General features: G+C 37.9%; 1 protein-coding gene across 1 annotated transcript in view; it reads left to right on the forward strand.

Annotated features, from left to right (window-relative positions):
- The window catches only part of PPP3CA (protein phosphatase 3 catalytic subunit alpha), a 298,900-nt gene that overhangs the window by 261,790 nt on the left and 9,948 nt on the right, over positions 1-27,162 (forward strand). The window contains exons 9-11 of the mRNA XM_024736041.1: positions 357-482; positions 2,919-2,993; positions 20,682-20,766. Coding sequence (XP_024591809.1) covers positions 357-482; positions 2,919-2,993; positions 20,682-20,766 — 286 coding nt within the window. The remainder of the gene's footprint in view (positions 1-356; positions 483-2,918; positions 2,994-20,681; positions 20,767-27,162) is intronic.

Raw genomic sequence — 27,162 nt, forward strand, 5'->3', positions numbered from 1 at the left:
GAAGCTGTTTGCCTTCATGTTTTGGAACTTAAGTCAAATATATAGTTGAATTTTCTTTTTTTTTTTTTTTTTTTGTGGTACGCGGGCCTCTCACTGTTGTGGCCTCTCCCGTTGCGGAGCACAGGCTCCGGACGCGCAGGCTCAGCGGCCATGGTTCACGGGCCCAGCCGCTCCGCGGCATGTGGGATCTTCCCGGACCGGGGCACGAACCCGTGTCCCCTGCATCGGCAGGCGGACTCTCAACCACTGCGCCACCAGGGAAGCCCCTAGTTGAATTTTCTTGATCAACTCAAGCCATGTGTAGAAGCAGAAATATGTGCTTGTGAATCTAATGTCCTTCTTTTTGTTTTCTTCAGCTGCAGTATTGAAGTATGAGAACAATGTCATGAATATCAGGCAATTCAACTGTTCTCCTCATCCATACTGGCTTCCAAATTTCATGGATGTTTTCACTTGGTCCCTGCCATTTGTTGGGGAAAAAGGTATGTTGTGGAATCCTGAGATGTTCTTAATGAAATGGTATGGGAAGGAAGGAGAGGTAATGTGGCCTTTTTTACCATGAAACAGTCAGAAAGAGAAACACTTCGGCCTAACCAGTAAAACTCACAAGCTTCACCGTAGGAGCAGTGATTTGAAAGTATGTCACTGTATATGCTGTTAACAACATGCAATGAGTGGAATTAAGGGGAAATAAAAGAAGTGAGGAATATTAGGATAATTTATATAACCTCATTAGAATAATCCAACCCTTTAAAAAATAACAGATTCATAGTTTTGATTGGCTTCAAGCTATAATGGCTACCTTCTTTTCTTACCCCTTCGCATTATAATTCAAAAGTATAATTTTATTTTATAGACTACTGGTCAAATTAAAAGTTTGCGATAACCATGCTTTCCTCACATTTCTGATGTTAATAATAATCATTGTACGAAAGTGATTAGTGGCTACAGTATTTTGAAACACAACATGTACAATAACAAAAAAATAGTTCATTTTAAATATAGTGGCCATTAGTATAAGGTGAGACAAATTTACATTTAAAAATTATTTATTAGCATGCCCCAGGTTTACAGAAGAATTGGCCTTATCCTTCTTTCCTTCCTTCTCCCTTTATTTGGTTTTTATATTTTGACCTAAACCTCAGCAAAAATTTGGAGGAAAGGCCTGCACCCACTGAACTTGAGTTTTCAGTTCAGGAGGTTTAATGGTGATAATCTGGATCATTCCTCATGCAACATCTTGAGCATCACAGAGAAGGTGAACGTGCATTGTAGTAAACATAAGAGCTTGCACGTGTTTCAGAAAAATGATGTCTTATGGGGGGATTTTAGAGAAAAGCTGTACATTCTTCTGAAACATTTGTTTGTTTATATTAATACATACGTGTAATATATTAATATGTGTAGTATTTATTTTCCTACAGTCAATGTGTTTTTTCTTTAAATATTCTATAAACAATTAAACCCGAGAATCTATGAATTGTTAGCAAAGAAGTCTTCCCTTTCAACACCAGAATAAGTCAAAAGTAAATTTTAATACTTTCTGATAAATGTTCCCAGTACTACTCCATGTCACCACTTCCTTGCACCCATCAGATCACAACATGGACACAGAAGCACTGAGAATCCTGACAACTACCCTTGAACACCCTTCATTTTGGTTGTTTCCATTAATTATTCAGATTTTGAACATCTGTTATAAAAGAATGTATTAATATATTCGTGTACATAATTTACGTTTTTTTCTCTTTTTTTTTAACTTTATACTGGAGTATAGCCAGTTAACAATGTTGTGATAGTTTCAGGTACACAGGCGAAGGGACTCAGCCACAGATGTGCATGCATCCATTCTCCCCCAAACTCCCCTCCCATCCAGGCTGCCACATAGCATTGAGGCAGAGTTCTCTGTGCGATACAGTAGGTCCTTGCTGGTTATCCATTTTAAATATAACAGTGTGTACATAATTTACTTTTGATAATTAAACTGAAGCTCTGAGTTAACGTTGGCTCCAATGAAGTTTTACCCTTTATCATATATCTTCAATGCTAGAAGAACACTGATTTTAAAAAGTAACTCTTGAAGAAATAGTGGACAGGCTTCTTTTCACATTCGTGATAGAACCCAACCTAACTTTTTAAAACGTTCAATGCAAATAACGTGTAACTTAGTATAAAGTGTTGCAGTACTAATTTTCTGTGTATAATGCTTTTATACAGCCCTCTTATAATCTATTTACTCAAGTAAATTTCTCATTAAACTTACCTGAGCTTCATTTGTAAAACCTTTTTGAAAATGAAGCTTAATGTTGTATATGTGTATATATGTATATGTATGTGTATATATATATCAACACATTCATTTTTTAAAATCAGTATTCTCACAACTACCTCAAATATATTAGTTCATAAATCATCAGTTTTTCTTAAACACAAAACCACATTTCTATCACTATTCTGGGTTCTCTGGGGGACTAAAACATTTAAGAAAGAGATCTAGCATTCACTCGATCCCTATGAACATAAAGTTTGTAATCTGGTCTAAATCTAGCAGCATCATTGTACAAATAAATAAAAATTCAAAAGTAACCATTTTCTCCTTCATAGATTATAGTATATTCATATCCACATTTTTCTTTTGTCCACTGTCTATTGACCTATAGCTGGTAAATGTTACCATTAGATTTTGTAGGCATGAGCTAATGATTTTAAAAATATAAAGTCTGCATAGAAATACAAAGCCTGTTATCTTTTATGGTCTGAATTTTATAGAAACTACTTACAGGAAATTCCATCTTCAATATAGGTAAGATTGTTATTGCTAAGCCTGGTCATTAACAGTGCCAGGGTAATAATTAAGGTTATAGTAGAAAATGTAGACTTTTTTTTCCTTTCTTTCTTTCTTTCCTTTTTCTCTTTAGTGACTGAGATGCTGGTAAATGTCCTCAACATCTGCTCAGATGATGAACTGGGGTCAGAGGAAGATGGATTTGATGGTAAGAGCCTCGAGCCTTTGTGCTAATGCTGTTTGCCAAGTAATTACTTGGCGTCTTGTAGGTAACCCTAAGAATAAATTTCTAAGATTTAGATGTGTAAATCATAACATACTGCTGAGAATGAAAGATATTATTATATTTTCTAGTTGCTTTGAAAAAATGCAAGAAAAAACTTGAGAGAATTTCCCCCTTACCCTGAAAACATAGTTGAAGCTGTGAACTACTTTAATAAACATCTTTCGGTAGCTCACATTGCTAAGTGAGTTTTTTGGCTCTTTTAGTGAGGTTGTTTCTGTCAATTATTCAAATTTTGGTGTCTATGATAAAAGATACTTACACATTGGTATATTGGTATTTATGTCAACCCCAGTATTTTTTCATGCCTATAATAATTAATGAATAAGCTATGAGGTTTTTTATTGTTGTTTTTTAAGATACTATTTGGTATTCAGTTACCCTTGAAGAATACATTTCTATAAAAGACAAAAGATTCATGAGGTGAATGAAGATAGAAAAAATGACTCTGGTTCTTACAAAAGGACCCCAAACTGAATGGAAACTTACAAAAAAATGTAGTTGGAGGAGGAAAGTGCAAAGTTCACTTCCATAAACATTTACTAAGTACCTGCTCTGCACAGGGCACTCGGGATTCCAAAATGCATTAAAGACCTAAGAAGAAGTTGCAGTCTGGTTAGAGAGATGGATGCGTAAACATTATAATATCAATAAAATAAGTAAAGGGGGAAGGTAGCAGTGGAAACTAGATATTGTGGCAAGTTTAAATTGATAAAATTTTTACCTTTAAAAACTGCACTTGGGTAAAATGAAGCAAGAATGTGGCCCTTTCCAAAAGTTACTATCTGAACAGCATGATTTAATATTTACTTGGGCTTAATACAGGTCACATCTATGAATGCAGAATACCTAACTCTGTAGGCAAAAGTAAAGTAAAAGTGTCCGTACGCTCACGTAAATAGAGTATATACTTAGGTAAATTTAAAGTGTACAATTATTCCTACCATCTCATGGTTTAAGTAAGAACTTACTTAAGTAAATATATTGATATATTTTAAAATACTCAGAAGCTCAATGGATATTCTGTGCTTTATCCAGATTCTAGATGTTTCATATGTTATAGCCACAGTTTGCCATCATTAACTTTTCCAGGGTAGTGATATCATTTAAGAGATATTAATCTTCCCAGTGGAAGATTAGGAAGAGGCTATTTTTTCCTCAGGAAAGAATACTAATCTGGTGGAATCTAAATCTTAATAGTCAACAGACATTTTGCAGTAGATGCCTTTCACTATGTTCCTGTTATTCCTCAAAAGAAAGATTAATTAGCATTAATGCAGTGATGCATCTCTGTTAACAGATCTCTGTTTTAGTCAGGTTTATTGACCAATAATTATAGTATAGACAACATATTAAATGTACAACATATGGTATATTCAACAGAATAAGTAAACCTGCATATAATTGTAATTATGTTAACCCACTCATTCAGCAAATATATATTGAGTACCTACTGTGTGCTTCCAGGTCCTATAGCCAAAAGTATCAGCACATTTCAACAGTGCAAGTAGTATTACCAAGACCACCTCAGTGTTTACTTCACTTATAGTGAGTTCTCTTTATCCACCCATTCAGTCACTTACATGAAAGGATATATTTTGGAACTTCCTCTGCTTTAACATTATTAGTTCCAGTCAATATACTGTGCTCATCAGCAGCTGCTTTTAAGCTTGTTTATTCCAATGATAGGAGTGCATGTCCTTTTCAAGGCACTTGGAAGAAGTTTTTCTTTCTAAGCAGACCAGTGACATCTTACTACCATGCTTAAATCTTAGGTTAGTCCTGCAGAGAAACAGCAGGACTAAAATATGGGATTTTCCAGTTCAAATCTCACAAATTTACCCTCTAAGGAAAAAAAAGAAAAGAGAAGTAAAAGTTTTAATTAAAAAATATGTTTAGGGCTTCCCTGGTGGCGCAGTGGTTGAGAGTCCGCCTGCCGATGCAGGGGACGTGGGTTCGTGCCCCGGTACGGGAAGATCCCACATGTCGCGGAGCGGCTGGGCCCGTGAGCCATGGCCGCTGAGCCTGCGCGTCCGGAGCCTGTGCTCCGCAACGGGAGAGGCCACAGCAGTGAGAGGCCCGCGTACCACAAAAAAAAAAAAAAGTGTTTAACTTAGAATATTATACATTTCGGAGTAAATCATCAGAAATGTTCTTTAGTGCTTTATTTTAACACGGCACAAAAATTATGGATTTCCTCAAAGGTACTCAAAGAACAACTCATAAATCTTCCCAGAACTCTTTAACTCTTTTTGGAACAATTGTTTATTGAGAACATATATTTAAGTTTTTTTTTCCTTTTTGTGTGATATTATTTTCAACCTTAGGATAAAGGTTCCAGTTCTCCCACCCTGTTCCTCCTGCAGGCAGCCTGCAGAGTCTGTCTCTCTCTGGGGGCTGGCCCTCTGCTCTGCCTATCAGGCTCCTGGGCTTGTGGTTGGCTCCAGAGGTGAAAGCAGGAATCAGAAGACATCAAAGGACTTAATTAAAGCACTTCCTGCTCTTTCTAAAGGGGAGCCATCTCTTGATGAGTCCTTATCAAACCCTTCTCAATATTTTGCTTAGTATCCAACATCAAGCTGCAAAATCCAAGGTAGTAATGGTGCCTTTACAGACCATGCCTATCTGTGTATCTTATCAAGTGGACTTCTTTGTGTTTATAAAGTCTATTGCAGACAGAAATTCTCCTCCTATCCTTGAGGAGTATAGGTGTAGGATTAATTTTGCTTCTTTTCTATGTTCTGTCAGCTCCCCTTTACCACTTAACGGTGACGATGGCAGCAGCTAACACTTATGTGTTAGGCATCATTCTAAGTCATTTATATGTATTAACTAATTGTACCTTTTGACCAACAAAAATTTGTAATTATTAACTATCACTTACTTTAAGGAAATTTTCTAGGTTATTTATGTTATCGCTAACCCTCAAAACAACTTTTTGACATAGGTGCTATGATTATCCCAGTTTTACATATGAAGCTAGACAGACTCAGGGCAGTGAGGTTAAAACCTAAGGTCACAGAGTTAGTGAAGTAATGGAGCCTGGATTCAAACCAATGTCTGCCTGGTTCTCAGGCTCTTGAACTTTCCACAACCTGTGATTCCAGTGCTTGAATTTTTGTTTTTTTAAACAGCATGATGCTTTTTTGTTTTTAACAGAACAACACTAATAGCTAAACTTATACTTTAGTTCGTTCTGTTAAATATCCATAAAATTACAAAAAAAGATTTTTACATTATTATTAGGCCATGAAAGTCAAAGCAAATAAAATAGTTTTGTGCTACTCTGTTAACCTCAATTTACTCCAAGAAGTTATGCGTTTGATAATGTGAAAAATTGTATTGTATCTGAGCAGACAAAGAGTCTCCTGGCTCGCCTAGGCTTCTGCTGGGTAGAAATCATGTCATGAATCTCTCCTCCTTAGCTTCTGCCTTACAAATAAAGGAATTTGATAGCCTATCTAGAAAAAGATCACTGTTTTATATTGGTCGATGGTTCCTTTATGTTGAAAATAAAATACTAAACTTCTTTTATCTTGAAAAGTTTTGAAGCACTTTAATGCCAAGTGATGTCTTTTGAGGATCTAGTTTATATGTATTGGGGTCTTTGATTCCTGTTTCCACTTCTGATTTTGGATGATAAAATGATAGTCTGGTTTCAATTTGGGTTTGTTATTCACCAGAACATTTCAAAGAAGGAAGAAATCCAAGTAGATGTATCTCATTTGGTAGTTGATTCTCATTAAGGAAGAAGACTCATTTCAGACCAAGGATTAGTAAGTGATCCCAAAGTGTTGGCAGGGGGTTGGGGGGAGCTGACAGAAATCAAGCAATCTGCATCACAGAACTTTCTTTACTGTTCATTGTTATAATAAGGAAGTCTGGAAGAGCAGTAAGCATTAGAAACCTAATGACAGTTTCATGAGTTAGAAATATTTATTTGGAACTTTCTTTTAGCTCTAAAATCTTAGACTCTGAGATCACTTTATCTATCTATCTATATATATACAAGTTATATTTGAAACTATGATATGTGATAAGTCTGGCTAACAGGAAAGAATTGTGGAGGTAAAACTGAAATCCTGTAGAATAAGAAAGGAAAGAAAAAAATAATAAAACTAATACATTTTAAGCCAAATATAGTTTCAGGCTGCCCTGGAAAGACTTAATATTAAATTAGAATTTATGTCTCTGTTTTCATCTAAGGAGCAAACCACATGGTGGAACTCTTATCCTTTATCCACATTTTTGCCTTATCCTAATGTTAACCACAGGCAAGTCACTGAATATGGGATCAGAGCAGGTTTTTGCATGCCTCTACGAAACCATCTAAATTGTATACAAGAAAATTATCTCCCATCATCTGCTTTAAATTATTAGATAATTCTTCAGATCTAATATCACGGGTTCCAGAGTGTCTCCCCACTGCTTTCTGTTTAGCTTTAAAAAACCATACAGAACTTTTTAAAGTACAAAGTTGGGAATTAGCGTGGCATTTTATGGGTCCTTGAGGAATACCACTATATAGGGTTCGGGTATATCATTTTCTACCGAAGCTGTGTATATTTGCCATGATGAATGTTTGAGATGAATTTCATCTTTAAAATTCCCCTCTGCTTTGTGCTTCTGGCAGCACACTCGCTAAGAGCCATTAGCTTAGAGCTCTTCCTGTGGCTGTAATTATTGTCATTTCTGAGCAACTCATTTCAGCATCTCATATTTCATGTTCCCAATGTGAAAAAAAGTTGTGTGTCTGATAATAATTGGCAGTTTGGGAGAAAAAATATGACATGTTAATATAAAAAATACAAAGAAATGTTTAGACATACAAAAAAGAGCCCTCAGCAGCACTGTGACGACATGATTCTTGTTCTATCAACTTTGAAGCATAACCTGCCATTGGTGAGCAGAGGAGTAACATCATAAAAGCAGTGTCTGAGAAACAGCAAATACTTTCCCCAAGAAAATGCTTGGAGAAAGAACAAAGGATTAGTTGGGGTATAATTTAGGAACTTAACTATTTCAAAGTTGAGGTGACTAGATCGGAACAATGTTAGTGTTAATAATAAAAGGAAAAGGAGGCTTCCCTGGTGGCGCAGTGGTTGAGAGTCCGCCTGCTGATGCAGGGGACATGGGTTCGTGCCCCGGTCCGGGAAGATCCCACAAGCCGTGGAGCAGCTGGGCCCGTGAGCCATGGCCGCTGAGCCTGTGCGTCCGGGGCCTGTTCTCCGCAACGGGAGAGGCCACAACAGTGAGAGGCCCGCGTACAGCAAAAAATAAATAAAGGAAAAGGGAGCTATTCCAAAGAGCTGGGCTTACAACTATGGTATCAGTGGGGCAAAGGGAACAAAAGTGGATTTGGACGGTTCAAACCTCAGTACCTAGGAGGATGAGAACACTTACGGAAAAACTTCATCCGTTTCAGGGAGAAAAGAGTTCAATGACAGACATGAGTTTGAGTACACACATCACTCTGGAAGTGCCCAGGCAGGATTTGGAAATGGAACCCTGGAGACTGGGGACAAAATCGGGTCTGGTGACAGAGGCTTTGAATTAAAAGTCACAGCCGAATCTACTAAGAGTCAAACAGGCCTCCAAAGTTACTGATGTGGAAGGAAATATCAGAAAATTGAGGACCAATCTGTAAAATTATCCCTTCTTTATGAAGCTGGATAAAAAAGGCAAACAAGTGAAAGAGAAAGGAGTGATGAGGGAGACAGCGTAAGAACCAGGATCGTGGAACAGTTCAGGCAGCAGCCATCTTAAAATATTTGCACCAAATGCAGAAAAATTACTGAGATATAAGTCTGACCAGAAAACCAGAAAGTGAAATATTAGGGCATAACTTTGTCAGATAACAGATTATTGAAAAGAGGCAAATAGCAAACTTTGTTTTCATTTTACAATAGCTAAAATAGAAAATTGAAATCATTTTTTAGAAGGCCAAAAACTAAAATAAAATTCAGAGTACCCTAATTTTGATACCATGTTATATTTCTATATTATATTTTTATTTCCATGTCAAAGTATTTATTCATGAAATATCTTTTTCTGTGTATTCAATGGCAAACAAACACATGGCCTCCGCCTTCACTAAGCTGAGAGTCTAGTGCAATAAGAAACCAATTTTAAATATGCTGGTCTCACAGAGGATTTAGAGGCTTGCAGGAAGGGGTGTGAATTGGGATAAGATATTTGATAACTGAAGGAGGAAACATAAAGGACACCTTTCTCGTTCTCTTCTACTTCTGACAAGGGAAAGAAAAGCACTTTATGTATTTTACTGCTTTAAGAAGTATGGCCGTTTGAGAAATCCATACAATTTTTCCGGAAAATTATATGCAAAGATGGGTATCAGTTCACCAGTGTTAAGTTCTCTTATCTTTTAAAAATAACTGACTTTGCATGATGTAATTGGAGAAAGGAAAGGATGACATCTATAAAAAGAAAGATTAGTCAGTATTTTGTAAAGGGCTTTGTAGTTGCTTGTCAGGCTTTTGTTAATTACCTTCCCGTTTATGGCTGATTTTTTCAATTACTTAATATTTCAATGTGTAATTTAGAGGCTAAATCATTTTCGTCACTATAAACGTATCCTTGGTACTCTGTACCCTTTATAGTACAGGTAACTGCTTTTTTTCATCAGGGTTGTGCTATAAAAAGGAAACAAATAGTTATATCCAGTATATCATTAAAACTGAAACATTTCTAAAAAAATACACAGACATTTACTAGGTACTAGGGTATGAACTCCCATCATATATATGGCTATTGATATTTTGGGGCCGGGACTATCAAACAAGGTACCTGGTTAGCCGTCATACTGTAGTCAGTATCATCAAGTCTGACTTATATGTGATTACAATAATTAACATCTATTTAAGTTGCCAATTTAAATGATACAGTAACATAGACATTAAAAGTACTGCTTTCTCTTATTGTACTACATGATTTTGCACAAATGAGTTATATTAGCTGGCATAATTTTCACATTGCACAGAAGTGCAGACTTTGGGGCTTCCCTGGTGGCACAGTGGCTGAGAGTCCACCTGCCGATGCAGGGGACATGGTCCGGGAAGATCCCACATGGCGCAGAGCGGCTAGGCCCGTGAGCCATGGCCACTGAGCCTGCGCGTCCGGAGCCTGTGCTCCGCAACGGGAGAGGCCGCAACAGTGAGAGGCCCGCGTACTGCAAAAAACAAAAAAAGTGCAGACTTTGCAGAACGAACTAAATGTTAAAAAAACAGTCATCTCCCTATTAGAGCTAATTGGTTGGATAATGTCCACCATTGGCTAAAATGCTTGCAGAAAATAGAAGTTTATACTGTATTCCACAGACACCTGTACTATACACATATACAATATTCACAGTTTTAAAAATCATTGTTTTTTTGTAGCATTTGAGTTTTCCTTCAACTTATGGTGATATTGGCCAACTTATATTAAACATTAGCTATTGCATATCTAAACATACACTTGGATTAAATGTATTTATAAAATTTATTTGAGAAGGAAGTCCATGTTGTATACTAAGAAGGGAAATAAGCATGGGCTTTATAAACCTTAATGTATTCTTTATTTGAAAGGTATTAGAGAGCGCTCTTTTTTCAACAAAGGCAAAGATTTTGTGTATATGTATGTCTCTATATTTCAGAAAAACTTCACTTCTCACACACAAGGTTGAGGTAATTGACATATGAAAGAAGTGTTCTTCACAGAGAGAAGTATAGGGGGTAATGTCAGCTTGCTGAAAATTGATACCATAAGAAAATAAGATCCAGTTTTCATGCGTTTTTGGCAGAGCTTACGTGCTTCTCTTTGTTCTAAAGCATTTTATGGGTCCAACTTCTTAATCTGAAGGTTGTACTTATATGAGAATAATTAATAATTGATTGAACAACAGCAGACAGTCGTTGTAAGTCTGAAGTTTGTAAAACATTCTCTTTATAGTTGTTTGATCTCAGATGGCAGGTTTAAAGGCCATGTGAAAAAGTTTAATGAATGCTCAGAAAATCTAAAGTTTAAAAATATTTTTCTATGAGAGTAATCTATTTTCGCTCTCCTAAAAATCCCTTTTATTCCTTCATCTTTACTCCTAGCTTACGAGAAGCTATGAAACTTTCTTCCAATTTTTCTTAGAATTTTAAAGAAACAGATATCTTGATTTTCTTTGGTCAGCCCATCTTTGTGAAGCGGTCTGTTTTTTTGCCTCAAAGCAAAGCCAGCAGCATCCTGGATTCTCCCCTTCTCCCCTAGTGAACTGGCCATCATCTGGGGCCCAACCTTTAGCCTGGTTGGCACAAAACACGACTGGGGCCCCAACTGAGGCAGCGTGATATTAATGAAGATCACACCATCAACCTTGTAATTTACAGTGAGAAATGTAACTGTTAGAAGAACTGGAATATGCACTTCTGCACAAGCACTTCCTTCTTCTTAACAGAAAGAGCAAACATTTTTGAGTATTGTATACCAATGATCTATGCTAAGTGCTTTAGCATATAGCACAGTACCTGGCACTTGTGTTCGTTGAATGTTGAGAATGACCGAACGAATTAACTTAGGTAATTCTTCCACCCACCTGGGAAGTAGATCACCAGCCTGCTACTGTAATGAATCCTGGTTTGGGCTCCCCACTTCCCAGCTGATGACCTTAGGTCAACAACTTACCAAGCGAAATAATACAAATAAAGCACTTAGAACCTTCCTCATTTTTTAGATGAGGAAGGTGAGACTTACAGAAGCTTAGTAATTTATCCAAGGTAGCACAGCCTGTAAATAGGGGAGCTGAGACTCAATAGGTCTTTTACTCCAGAACACAAGTTCTTTACCACTGTGCTATTCTGCCTCTCACATGCCAGTTTATTCATTTGTCTTAAAAGAAGTTGATGAGCCAGGTATTTATGATCTGAAGTCTTGCTGTAAGGCCAGAACACTGAAAGGCCACTGGCCCCTGGACAGTACTTCCCTAGACATGTCAGATGTTTGCCTCGGCTTCTCTTCTTTCTTATGCCTCTGTATCTGACCAGTACAGTTTTTGACTGGCATATCCCTTTCCTCTGATAAGATAATAATATATTTCAGTGATGTTAAAGTCTCACGACCTGGAAACCATTCTGTCTGTTTCAGTTGCCTCTGCAGGCCTGTGCACTGATCATTGGCCAGAACCTAATGCTCATTTCCCTATTTACCTTTTGGGGCAAAATCTTCACTGCATCCCCCCTGTACTGACAAAACACCCTGCCTAGTTCTTGAATAGCATCAGAAGATCTTCGAGTGGCTTTATTTCCGATCAGCTCAGTACATCCAGCACCTTGACCATCCTCTGCTGTCAGACGACTGGAGCAGTGTTACGTCTTTCAGCCTGCTTTTTTGTCGTGCTGTCAGATGGTACTCAATTAGCTTTCTGTCTAGGGTATAACACATGGGACAATCAAACATGATATTTTACTGTATTGGTTTATTTTTTCCTTCAATTTCTGTAATTTCAGAGAGATAACATTTAAATATCATTCTACTATTTGATAAATTTATAAATCCATAAGTGTCCAGAATTAAATTCTGGTCTAAATGCTTTCTTCCAGCATTTAGCATGTATGCACAATTAGGTCCTTAATAAATACCTTTTTCAACTGTTAAATCCTCATCTATACCCAAAATAATCCTGACAGACGAAACATCCAGACATTATGATTGTTTCTCCTATAGACAATACATCTACATTATTAGCTTGACCTTTGTTATTTCATTTCATTTTGCTTTTATTTTCATTGCCAGTTTATAAACTTGATGCATTTCTATTATGATAAAGAGTTCAATCCAAATGAGATTTCACATGCTATTAGTTTCTACTTTGGTAAATATAAATAAACTGAAATGTCCTCTGTAAGGCATAGGCTGAATATATGATAGTTTCTTGAAACATAGGCTGAATATATAATAGTTTCTTGAAAAATCAACGAAGCCTCCTAATCTACCTTAAAGTCTTTAATTTTTACCCAAGTTATAATTATGCTCATAGCCAATTTCTGCGAGTCTACCAAGGAATTATCTAACAGATGGAACGCAATGTCTCAGAGAACAAAAGTCCATGGAATCAAATTAACACTTGGAAACGAAAGTATCTTTTAACTACATATTTAAGATAACCAAATAATGACAGTTATTTGACATTTGGGAGTAGTCTGTACATTTTTAAGACTTCCTATCCGAAGAATCCAGTTGTGTTTTATGACAAGAGAACTGTCTAGGCTATACTGGCCTTTTTGAAAATCCATTACACAGAAGAGTCTTTTTATTCAAAAAAAATATATTTTTTCAAGGATCTGTCGCTTTCAAAATGACATATAAGACAGAATAGCCTTATGCCAAATATCACACCATCGTAGATGCTATTACATGCTGAGATTTTAGTTGAGCTGAAAAAGCATATGGAAGAAATTCAGAATATGTGGTTTGGAGTGATTTGGAATGAGTAGCCATTATGTCCCAGTTTTATCACCTATGGATATGTACTATGCTATTGTTAGAATTAAAATTAGAAAGATATTCCAAATATTTTAGGTTGCAATCCTCAAAAAGATGAATTTTTACAGAGATTTTTAAAATTTATTATCCTAAAGGTGTTTTTTTCTGCCTAATACAGTAACCTACATAAGCATTCATATAGCTATTATGTGAGGGGCAGCACCTCCAGTCTCTTTGGACTAGATTTAACCGGCACTGACCCTAAATGGATCAGCAGTGCAGGATTCTCAAGTCATGGTTGGTCAAGGAGATCTTCCAACAACTGTCACCTCTAGAAAGTGATTAATCTAATTCTTGATAGAGCAGCTGTCTTCATGCCAGAATATTTGGACCATTGGGGTTACCCAAAGAAGTTTCAAGAGGAGTAAGGGAATCTATTTTCACATCCTCAGTTTCCATATGTCCTCATTCCTAAAAATGATCAGGCTGGGAACTCATCTGAGCTGCAAGGCTCACTGCAGCCTCTCCTTTCCCACCTCTTCTTTCTCAGTTGCTTTTCTCTCATTTTAACAAAAAGGCATGGGTCTCCCTAAACATAGTCTCTATGAACACTGCCTGGAGTACTAAACAAAGAGACGTTGGAAAAACTCAATGCGTAGGAAGTCTCCTTAATCAAGGCAGTGTAACCGCCCTCCCATCTTTATCATTAAGGGATGCATTCCAATCAAATTATATTTCTATGTTTTTTAAATATTCATAAAAATTTATCATATGTTTGTGCTACTTAGCTCAGTTATGTACTGCTAATAATTGATATTGATTACAAAGGCACTTTTAAGGCTTAGGGCCTTATTGTCTCAGGAAATTTTAAAAAACACATTTCATTTAAATTTCTAAACATATTTTTGGCAGCAAAGTATAATGTGATAAAAATATTTTAAAGTATAAATATATAATTCACTAAAGTAAAATCAGGAAAATTGAAATGGAAATGCAATTTCAAAGAAAAAAGTACTGTAAGATTTCTAAATATCAATGAATGTCTTGTTCATGGATTTTTTTCTTTAAATGGATGATGGTAGGATGAAATTGCTATGATCTTTATATGCCATTGATTTTTAAAAGAGTAGTATAGTCATTTCATTTTAAAATGGCAATGTTTACAACATTATATTCCTTACAATTATTTAAACTTGGAGGTGAGAATAGTATTCTTTGGAGGATATACTTTTGTAGATGCATGAGTAGAAAATGTAAAGGCCACAGTTTTAAAGCCAGTCCATCAGAATGAACACAATTTCTCAGTGCTTATGGTGCTGTCCCTAAATCCCAGGACTCAAGGGCTTGGTGGCATAGAAAAATAAAATGAAGCACTTGTCAAGTTCACCACAGCCAAGGGCAAAACTGGGTAGATGTTTAAGTAATTTCTGTATAGCCTTGCTTGGTTGAGGTATAGTTGCTCAAGGTCTGTTATTTTTAAACTAGGTCAGAGAAAGAAAAGACAAGAAAATAAGGTTTGGGGATTATAGTACATGTTTTGGCCTCATAGCCTTAATAGGGGTCAATTTGGGATATGTGTTCTCCCAGATAAGACAGTCTGTATACTTATAATTTCACCATCATTTGTAAAGAGCCATAAAGACCAATTATGCAAGGTTTTTAGAGGTATCTGAAGACATATTCTGTCTTTGCATTATATCATATTTCAAAGTGCTGATTTTGGAAGGAAAACAAACTAATTTTTGTCTTTAATATAACACAACAAAAGATATTTCTTATCTCAGCACCTTATGCTTTGTTCCATCAATAACCTGTATTCAAATTCAGTAATTGCCCTATGGTGTCGAAAAATAAAATCTGGAGACATGTCTAAACTCTGCTTAAAAATAATGAGTCATAATAAAATTTTACTTTCAAGTAGAATAGGTTTCTTACAGAGATGAACTTTGTTATCTTTTTAAAAGTTTGAAAAAGTCGTGAGTTTTCTGTAATATTTTCTCAGAATTTGAATTAAAAGGTTTAAGAGATTTGAAGTTTGCCAACAAAATATAGTTCTTAAAATAGATCTTTCTTTTGAAAAAGTGTGAAATGTTAATGTATATACACTCCTTTTAATATAATATATTTCATTTAAAGATATATGCTATGGATACACTTGTATTAGTTAAAAGTCCTTTAAAGAAAGAAGCCTAAATAATAGCAAAACATTTGAAACCAATATAATAATGAAGTGGAAATTTTCTGCTACATTTTCCATTAAAGAGTAAGCAATTTTTTGCAAGCTCCTTTTTCACCTTCTAATAATATGAAAATATTCCTCTTTTATAAGATATTCAAGTATAAAAAAGATTTTTTGCATGTATTTTTTAATGTTTTTTATTATGGTAAAAGTCACATAGTATAAAATGTACTAATTGAACCATATTTAACTGTACAGTTTAGTGGCACTAAGGACATTCACATTGTTGTGCAACTCTCACCATCATCCATCTCCCGAAAATTTCAGCTTCCTAAACTGAAACTCTGTTCCCATTAAACACTAACTCCCTATTCCCCCTCCCCACCCCCAGGCCCCTGGCATCTATCAATGTATTAAAATTTTAGACAGTTCATCATCACGTCTTACAGTTGCAAAAAGGTACTGATAGCAATTAGAATCTGTTGAATTGGGCTTATCTTACCAGTCCAGTTTCCCCCTGGAGATGGTTGGAGGAAGGAAGGGGTGAATGTCACTGCACTGAGAACTTTTCTTCATTGCCTCCTTTGGGAAACTCATGCATCCCCCATATAACACGAAGGAAGGGAGGGATGGAGAGACCTCTCTTCTTAAAGCTGCTCTCTCCCTTTTCCCTCAAAGCCAAGCTTCTTCCAAATACAGTGGGGTTTTTTGACATTTTATTATGAAATGTTTCAAACATAAAGGAATGTTGAAACAATTGTATAGTCAATATGCATGTACCCATCACTTACTTTCTACAATTAACATTCAATTATATTTGCTTTCTCACATCTCTGTCCCTGTATACAACCATCCGTCCATCTCTTTATTTCTTTCTCTTTTCGTTTTTTTGAAGAGGGGTGGGTAAGTGCAAAGTAAGTTCTCTGTACCTCTGTGATAAGAATGCTAATGTCTAAACTTCTTATTTGTCCCTGCTACTATGCTAAAACCTTTACAATTTAGCCCCGGGCATGCCCTGCTTCTCTCCTCATTCTCAGCCTGCCCTCGCCCCAGTGAGGGCAAACTCCATTCACACCGGACTTCTGACCCATCATCTGAACATAACGTGGATTCTTGCGGCCTCCACATGCTTGAATATTCTCTTCCTTCTATGGAGAATTCTCCTTTCTCTTTAACTCTTATTTATCCTTCAGGATCCTTCAACTATCACCATTTGGGTGAATATTTTTCTCCAGACTATTCACATCTACTTCCAGTGGTAAATATTTAACAATGCTTCACTGCAGGGGGAAAAAGACCCTGGTTTGTAGCACTTGCAGGTTTTGTTGGTATAAATTCTCTTCCCTACCACTGGTTTCAAGCTACCAGTACGAAGTTACTGAACACGGAGCTAAGAAGAGATGTGCTCAGTCTACTCTCTAGCTGACAGCCACCGGCCCCACGTGCCACTGCTGCTTCCTCTCTAATACGTGTCACGGTGCACTATGGGTGTTCACGTGATCTCCTAAAGCAGAGACCACGTTTTACTCCTATTTCTGTTGCTAGCAGTTAGCACACAGCAGGCTATAGAACAGGATAGGATTCACAAGAACACTTTATGAATAAATGATTTGGGTAATAAATTGTATTCTATATAGCACTTTCCACACACTACTAATTCAGTTAAAACTGAGGAATTATAGTAGTCACTCAGTGGATGGATGGGGACCGTGGGCCATACAGAGCCAGGGTCTCTAATGCATGGCAGGTAGCCCACGTGTAAGAACCTCTCTTCACCCTGGCACTTGGTTCCTCATCACGGCGATGCTGCCGCAGTTTTCCAGTTCCCTTCAGAGGCTGGCAGCATTCACTCAGCAGGCCACTTGGCATACGTACCTTTCATACTTCATGAGAAGTCAGTAAGGCACTAAGTTAAGGTCAGGAAGCACACATGGTCAAAGCAAATCTTTAAAGATTCCCTTGGTCTGTACATTAGCCTTTGAGGAAAATGGAGTGTGCCAGCGCACCTAGATTCTGGAATTAGTAGCATAATACCCCAGGCTTTTTAAAGAAGATGAGAACTTAAAAGGTGAAGCAAAAGAGAGGCCCCAAAAAAGAAGTGATAATTATTTGAATGGAAATACAAAATGAAATTGTACTTAAAATTACTAATGTTTTTAAACTTAAGAAACATTGCCTTTCAGTTTGGGACTTTTGAGTTAAAATAAATGACTAGATTCTTCTCCGAAAAATAGTTAACAGTAGTTAACTATTAAAAATAGTTTAATGTAAAAGGTATTTTTTTGCACCTTTATTATTCAATATACTGAATTTTAAGTTGAGCTACTGTGGTATATTTCCACAACTTAAATAGAGCAAGTACCAAGAATGTTAAACATGACATTGTATTTGCATGTCACAGCTAGTAGAAGTCTGAAAAACGTGCATTTTTTTTCCCTTGATCTTTCTATTGAATTATGGGCTGTGAGGATTTGCAGTGGAACATAAGTATTTGAATAAGAGTTTTAATGATCTCTGGAAAATACCAAAAGCCAGGAATAGCAATACTAAATATACAAGGACCTTTATATCTGTACTTAATTCTTTCCTGCTACTGTTCAGCTCCTTTCAGTTTGATTACATATTAACTCAGATATTTTATTTGGTTATTTTACTTTTTTGTGGGTTGTAAATGTGTGATATTCATTTTGATTTTGATTATTTGACAAATACTGAAGGTAATCCCCCAGAATGGAACTTCGAGATACTAGTTTTTAATGTCTCTTCTTACTCTCTATGATTAAGTTAATTGACTTTTTGAGTAAATATATTCTAATTTTATAAAAGAAGTACTAAAACCTCTTACCTGGGTTATTGAGAAATCTAAAAAGAGACAGCATTTCTTCATTAAGAAAAGTGCTATAATATGTTGTGAACCACCATGTGTTGGGAGCACAACTATGAATACATAAAGTAAGATACCTGCTCTATACTCTCCAGTAAGTCATTAGGTCTGAAAAATAAGGAACGCTAAACGGGCTCAGACTGTCAGAATGTTCATTTTACATTTAAAATTCCATATTTTATATGTATAGCTGATTCACTTTGTTATACAGCAGAAGCTAACACACCATTGTAAAGCAATTATACTCCAATAAAGATGTTTAAAAAATAAATAAATAAATAAAATTCCGTATTTTTTTTTTGAGCATCTTTCTGAGTACCAGCTCATACTGAGCTGAAAAGGACGGCTCTACATAATTTATTCCCCTTCCTTTCCTACTTAGTTTCTTGCTTTTCATTGCTCTGGTTATGGTTTTTAGAAGTCCTTTAATGAAAATTTTCTGAGAGATTATCCTTCTTAGATATTTTTCACTTACTTGATTGTACATTTTCCCCCTTCTCATTCCTCTTAAATATATCCAATTTCATTTCTAGACATTTAACTACTCCTTCTTGCTGCTTTTCTTGTTGTGCTTCTAAATATAGCCACCATTTTGCGGGTTCTCCCACTCTTTCCATTCTTTGTGTCTGTTGGATTGATTTTTATGATCTGGCCATACTGTTTTTGGAGACAGTTAGGATCTTTCCCCCTTAGCACATCATGACCTCTGAGTGGACTGGGTCAGTCAGACTGGGGGATATTAAACATAGAGTGGTAATAGCACACCAAATAAGTAAACTGAAACATGATTTAACAGAATAACTGAAAAAAAAATAGATAAGAAAACCAGTATAAGGAGATTGCTATAGCACTTTTTTTTTCCTTCACAAATGTCCTTCAAGGAGTCTCCTGATCATAAATCATCTAAAATTCAAGCACAGAAACTTCAGACTTTCAAATGGTCTCTAGGACAGGTTTTATTATATAAAGAATCATAATTGCAAATCGTAGGTAATAATAAATATTGTTAGAAACTCAGAATAAAGTATGAGATAGGGTCTATACACACGTCATTTTCTCCTCCAGTGTTTTGGCCAATAGAGTCTAATTCAAGGAAACAATTATGAATAAGAATCCATGTTTCCACTTGGTTATCAGAAAGACTGGATTGGAGAATGGCTTTCTCTCATATGGATTTAGACTTACTCCACTCACTTGCAGGCAGAATAGCTGGCAATACTAAGTTCTGGTTTGAGAGATCATTATTTTTTAGCACTAAATAATTTTTCATTATCTGGATGGACCACAGTAGATTCACCTACTGAAAGAAAATCTTGGTTGCTTCCATTTTGACAATTACAAACGAAGCTGGTATAGACATCTGTGTACAGGTGTTCGTGTGGACATAAGTTTTCCACTCTCTTGGGTAAATACCAAGGAGCAAGAGACGGAACAAGCCCCACGTGCTTTTCAAGCTCCTGCTGGCATCGCTTGTGCCAGTGTCGCATTGGCCAAAGCAAGACACATGGCCAGGCCCAGATCGGGAGTGGGGAGTTGTTGGGGGAAAATAGATGCAATCCAATTAGATGTGTTGGGGGATACCTGCTATGGTGTCATTGCCACTAGAGAAAAAGAAATGGACAAAAAAAGGAGCTGTTTGAGGGCTTTCAGGTCAGAGAGAAGGTGAGAGCAAACCAGCTCCCTGGTACACGCTTTCTGAGGAATATCCATCCTGGTGACGCACTTCCTCTTCCTGCCAATGCACGTTCTCTTTGTATAAACAGAAGAGAAGGGAGCTCAGTCAGAGGAGAAGGGTAGGAACCCACCCCATCTACTCAGTAACTTTTCAGTTAGCCCTTTACCTCTCCCCTTGGAAATCTCAGAAGATGCTCTTTGGCATTTTGGGGACCTCTAAAGTATCACAGGCAAGTATTCCTGCCTGGAAGCATAGACTTTTAAATTTGATTTCCAGATAAATCCTTAGAGGGGGAAAAAAACAAACCTGGTTTGGCTTAACTGCAGTCTGTTATACATGTAAATTAGTAAACTAGTTAGAGTTAAATAAAAAGCCACCTGACTTCTCAACTCTGTTTTTAAAATATAGGTGCAACGGCTGCAGCCCGCAAGGAAGTGATACGGAACAAGATCCGAGCGATCGGCAAGATGGCCAGAGTGTTCTCCGTGCTCAGGTGGGATCATGGTCCTCTATTGCATTTGATTGTCACTCAATAACATTTTAATACTTTAATCTGGTAATTTAAGTATTTTACTCGAAACTCTTTGCTTTTTCTTAATTATTTTTTAAAATGGAATTGTCAGTTCCTCACTGTTTTCGAGTGAATTATTTCTGTAGAGAAAGCCTCTAAAGGGACTTTCACATTCCATCCCTCTATTTGCTGCAGGACTTTAAAACTTTTATTTCACAATAGGTTGAACATGTTATGAAATGGAAAAGCTATTATAATCCTTTCTATTTTTCATTCTCTCTCTGTGGTAAAGATGAATTTATCAGGTGCATTCCACTAGATTTCTAGGAAATGAACAGCCATAAAGCTTGTTCATGTGAATCTATATTATTCTAATAAATCATTGAGAGAAAAAAGTTATTTAGTGTTTCAGTTCCCATATAGTAGTTATTTTTTAAATAGATCATGTATCTTGTTATTATTAAGCATGGGCTTAGAAAACACGTTTTCTTGAAGAGAATTAACTATACTTTTCTTCACTTAAATTCAGTTATCTATTCTTGGATAATACAAAGTATCTATATTTCTCTTCAAAAGATTACTTTAAAATACAGTATGATTAGGGCTTCCCTGGTGGCCCAGTGGTTGAGAATCTGCCTGCTAATGCAGGGGACACGGGTTCGAGCCCTGGTCTGGAAAGATCCCACATGCTGCAGAGCAACTAAGCCCATGAGCCACAACTACTGAGCCTGCGCGTCCGGAGCCTGTGCTCCGCAGCAAGAGAGGCCGCGATAGTGAGAGGCCCATGCACTGCAATGAAGAGTGGCCCCTGGTTGCCACAACTAGAGAAAGCCCTCGCACAGAAACGAAGACCCGACACAGCCAAAAATAAACTAATTAATTTTAAAAAATACAGTATGATTATATGTGACAAGTATCCAGTCAATTCACAATCACATTATTAACAAGGATAAATAGGAATATCTTGGGAGAAAGTCCATCTCCACATTGTATAATTTCATATTCTAATTTTTGCCAGATTCTTTTTTTCAACTCTTTCGTGGAGTAGCTGTACCGGCTCTTCTGATTTCTCCTTCTTGCTGTTTCTATCCCACTCCTGGTAGAGTCACTAAAGAGTAATTAAGTGATTTGATACCAACAACAGGGAGCCATGAGAAGGATGAAAAGCACGATCATCCTTTCCCAAAGACACCAGATCAAAGTCAGTAATAGCTCTGCGGTAGCAGCCAAATCTTGAAAAGTCATGTTAAAGCTGAAAGTAGAGCATAGTTGCTCCCTGCGGCCTAATGAATGAGGCTGCCGTTGCTCTAATGCTTTTCATTCCTACTGAACTTGCAGGACTCATTCATTCATTCAAAATAAATATAATGAAACTTAAAGTAGCCATTATGTACCACGAAGCAGTACAGGGGGATAGCAGGTGAGAGGCGAGGCACTCATTCATTTTAGTACGTGGACAACAAAGGACTCTCTGAGTCTAGCATTTGAGCAAGTGTGGGGATGACCTTCACGAAGGTAGGGAGTAAGAGTATTTAAGACAAAGGGAGGAGCTTCCCTGGTGGCGCAGTGGTTAAGAATCTGCCTGCCAATGCAGGGGACACGGGTTTGAGTCCTGGTCCAGGAAGATCCCACATGCCGCAGAGTGGCTGAGCCCGTGCGCCACAACTACTGAGCCCGCGCACCTAGAGCCTGTGCTCCGCAATGAAGAGCAACCCCCGCTTGCCGCAACTAGAAAAAGGCTGTGCGCATCAACGAAGACCCAATGCAGCCAAAAAGAAATAAATTTATTTTTTTAAAAAAAAGACAAAGCGAGGAGCAAGTACAAAGATCCTTGGATGGACACAAATTCAGCAGTTTTGAAGGCCAGCAGGGAGGCTGTGTGGCTAGAAAAATTGCCTTTGAGGGCAAAGGACTATGTGAAGATCATAAACTCAGCTGGTCCCTCTGCATAAACACTTGCTTATTTATCATGCCTCAGATTTCCAGTAAATGCGCTTACTTCTTTTTCTATCTGAAGTCTCTGTGAGGATAAGTAAAAACAGCTCCATCACTTCCAGTTGAAAGTACATTTAGGAAAAAAAAGGAGAAGCCTTTCTTAACATAAAAGAAAATTCTTTGTATCTATGTTAGTCTTCAAACCATGTGAAAGTGACAGGAACAATGCTACAGAATCATAGGTTGGTCTTAAAATTGGAAAGTCCCTCTAGTCCTCTGCATCTTGGTACGTAAGATGCAGTTATTCCCAGCTGAGAGTGGGTTCCATTTGAACCCAGTGATGATCAGTTACTTGATTAAGGTCGCACATATTGATAGAAAATAAAAGCAAGGTATATTGTATTGCTATCCTATAATAAAAGCATTTGTACAATACAGGGTGGTCATCTCTAGGGAACAGTAGGATTGAGCATTAAATGTGTACCATGTAGTGCATTAGGCAAAGTGGGTACTGTGAATTAAAATGTCAGACATGTAGACAATAAACTAATGTAAGGCCATGAGATGTGCACTAAATACATGAAGAGGTGCTCTGCTGTGGAAGAGGATGGGAAGGAGCCCTACTATTTCCTGAAAGGAATGTTCATGAAGAGGTTGCCGTTGGTGGAGCGCTGTGAAGTTCAGGCTAGGTTCCATTAGCTGGAGAATTGTGGTGAAGGCATTTCTGGCAGCTGAGAAGTCCTCCTAGATCCTAAGGACCTAGGAGCAGTGTTTTACGGGGCGCTTGTTAAGGACCAGGTGCTGTATGCTTCATGGTGTACACATTTGAGAGGAGTCCACACGGCAAGCTTGCAAGGTTGACTTGACCTCAGTGAGGAAACAGAAACTGAAAGAGGATACGTAGTATGTCCAAACTCAATGAGTGATCAGTACTAAGGAGAATCGGAGCATGTGCTAACCCATGTGGAGATGTATATGTAATGACAGTCTGAAGACTGGATAGCAAGATGACTTATGGGTGTCCGCGCACTTAAGAAGCTATTGAAATAATCCAAGAAAAGATGTTGAACTAGCTGTGGGTGGAGAGATGCAAGGGAAGAGGCAAATACAAGAAATTTGTGGAATGAGACATTTTAACATGTAATGGATGGATACAGATGGTGGTACACATTTGTCAGGTATAGCTGTCCAGCACAGTCCTTACATTTTGGTAATTTGCCATATTATAAGGGAACCAGAAAACTATCTTTCAAGAGCCCTTGCACTTAAGGTGCCACATGTTGCCTAGGATCCACCCATCAAAGGAATGCACGCAGAACTTCTGCTTCAAAGCGAACATCTTGGGGAAGCAGTGAGCAGGGAAGGCAGTTCCTCTGTCAGATGGGAATCTGAGGGACCAAGAGTTGAAGAGCATCTTTCTCAGCATATTGGGGACTAATTACACACCATTAGCCGGAGCTTAGGCGTTGGCTCTAAATAACAGTAAAGGATTCAGAAATCTAAAATGTGGATTAACACTGCCATTCTCCATCCTATTTTTCTTTGACTCGTTCATTTAGTAAATGTTTTATGAATCTCGACTATGTGCTAGGTGCTGTTCTGGTCTAGGTACTGTGGATGCAGCAGGAGCAAAGCAGACAGAAACCCCTTTCACATGAAGCTTTTCTAGCTAGGGTGGGGTGTAGTGGGCAGAGGAGCTCAAAAAAAAAAAAAAAAAAGCACCAAGGAAACAAACTGTATAGCTCTTCAGGGGTGATAAGTGCTTTAGATAAAAATAAAAGAGGGAAGGGAAGATAGGGCGTAAGAAAGTGCATATATATATATATTTTTAACATCTTTACTGGAGTATAATTGCTTTACAATGGTGTGTTAATTTCTGCTTTATAACAAAGTGAATCACCTATACATATACATATATCCCCATATCCCCTCCCTCTTCCATCTCCCTCCCATCCTCCCTATCCCACCCCTCTAGGTGGTCACAAAGCACCGAGCTGATCTCCCTGTGCCGTGTGACTGCTTCCCACTAGCTATCTATTTTACATTTGGTAGTGTATATATGTCCGTGCCACTCTCTCACTTTGTCCCAGTGTCCATTGACAGATGAATGGATAAAGAAGATGTGGCACGTATATACAATGGAATATTACTCAGCCATAAAAAGAAATGAAATTGCATTATTTGTAGTGAGGTACACATATTTTAAATAGCATTCTCAAGGAAGTCCTCACTTTGAAGGCAGTTTTCCAGCAGAGAGTTGGAGGCTGGGAGGGAGGGAGCCAGGCAGATACCTTGGGGGAAGAGTGTGACAGAAAGGTGCAGAGCCCCAAGGTGGGGTGTGCTGGGTGCATGGTGAGGACCACGAAGGGAAGTGGGTGGTGGTAGGAAATGTAGTCCAAGAGATGGATAAGGATGGTAGACTGTGGGTTGGGAGCTAGTTTTTTAGGGCTCTGGTCAACCTTTTAAAGATTTTGCCTTTCACCTTTAATGAGAGGAGAAGCCATTGGGAGAGTTTTGCATAGAGGAGTGACAGGATCTGTATATGTATTAAAAGGCTCAGCCAGCTGCTATACTGAGAATAGATATGGGAGGAGAGGGCAGGAGTGTGACAAGGATGGAGCAGAGAGACCAGTTGAGGGACTGCTGGAACCATCCAGGTAAGAGATGCTGGTGGTCCGAAAAGGAGTCGGTCACAGAAGGCCACCTGATTCCAGTCATGAGAAGCGTCCAGAAGAAGCACATCTACAGAAAGCAGATGAGTAGTAACACAGCCTGAAAGAAATGGGAGCGCACGAGACTGCTTTGTGGAGGGACGAGAATGTGCTGAAATGTATTGTGCCGATGTTTCACGACTGTCTGAATAGACTAAAAACCAGTGATTGAGTCACACACTTTAAATGGGCAAATTGTATGGTATGTTAATTATATCTCAATAAAGCTGTTTTCAAAAGAGATGAGGTAGTAGTATTGTGAGAAGTGGTAAGATACTGGAAATAATATGAGGGTAGAGCCCTCAAGATTTGCTCATTGAGTAGATGTGGAGTAAGAGAGGATAAAAGGAGTTAAAGGTTGATTCTTTCGGCTTAACTAAAAGATGAAGTTGAAGAAAGATAGTGAAGCAGCAGATGCTTTAGATAAAAATAAAAGAGGGAAGGGAAGATAGGGCGTAAGAAAGTGCATATATATATATATTTTTAACATCTTTACTGGAGTATAATTGCTTTACAATGGTGTGTTAATTTCTGCTTTATAACAAAGTGAATCACCTATACATATACATATATCCCCATATCCCCTCCCTCTTCCATCTCCCTCCCATCCTCCCTATCCCACCCCTCTAGGTGGTCACAAAGCACCGAGCTGATCTCCCTGTGCCGTGTGACTGCTTCCCACTAGCTATCTATTTTACATTTGGTAGTGTATATATGTCCGTGCCACTCTCTCACTTTGTCCCAGTGTCCATTGACAGATGAATGGATAAAGAAGATGTGGCACGTATATACAATGGAATATTACTCAGCCATAAAAAGAAATGAAATTGCATTATTTGTAGTGAGGTACACATATTTTAAATAGCATTCTCAAGGAAGTCCTCACTTTGAAGGCAGTTTTCCAGCAGAGAGTTGGAGGCTGGGAGGGAGGGAGCCAGGCAGATACCTTGGGGGAAGAGTGTGACAGAAAGGTGCAGAGCCCCAAGGTGGGGTGTGCTGGGTGCATGGTGAGGACCACGAAGGGAAGTGGGTGGTGGTAGGAAATGTAGTCCAAGAGATGGATAAGGATGGTAGACTGTGGGTTGGGAGCTAGTTTTTTAGGGCTCTGGTCAACCTTTTAAAGATTTTGCCTTTCACCTTTAATGAGAGGAGAAGCCATTGGGAGAGTTTTGCATAGAGGAGTGACAGGATCTGTATATGTATTAAAAGGCTCAGCCAGCTGCTATACTGAGAATAGATATGGGAGGAGAGGGCAGGAGTGTGACAAGGATGGAGCAGAGAGACCAGTTGAGGGACTGCTGGAACCATCCAGGTAAGAGATGCTGGTGGTCCGAAAAGGAGTCGGTCACAGAAGGCCACCTGATTCCAGTCATGAGAAGCGTCCAGAAGAAGCACATCTACAGAAAGCAGATGAGTAGTAACACAGCCTGAAAGAAATGGGAGCGCACGAGACTGCTTTGTGGAGGGACGAGAATGTGCTGAAATGTATTGTGCCGATGTTTCACGACTGTCTGAATAGACTAAAAACCAGTGATTGAGTCACACACTTTAAATGGGCAAATTGTATGGTATGTTAATTATATCTCAATAAAGCTGTTTTCAAAAGAGATGAGGTAGTAGTATTGTGAGAAGTGGTAAGATACTGGAAATAATATGAGGGTAGAGCCCTCAAGATTTGCTCATTGAGTAGATGTGGAGTAAGAGAGGATAAAAGGAGTTAAAGGTTGATTCT

This window comes from Neophocaena asiaeorientalis, unplaced genomic scaffold (assembly GCF_003031525.2).
Source record: "Neophocaena asiaeorientalis asiaeorientalis breed wild unplaced genomic scaffold, Neophocaena_asiaeorientalis_V1.1 scaffold7, whole genome shotgun sequence".
Taxonomy (NCBI): Eukaryota; Metazoa; Chordata; class Mammalia; order Artiodactyla; family Phocoenidae; genus Neophocaena; species Neophocaena asiaeorientalis.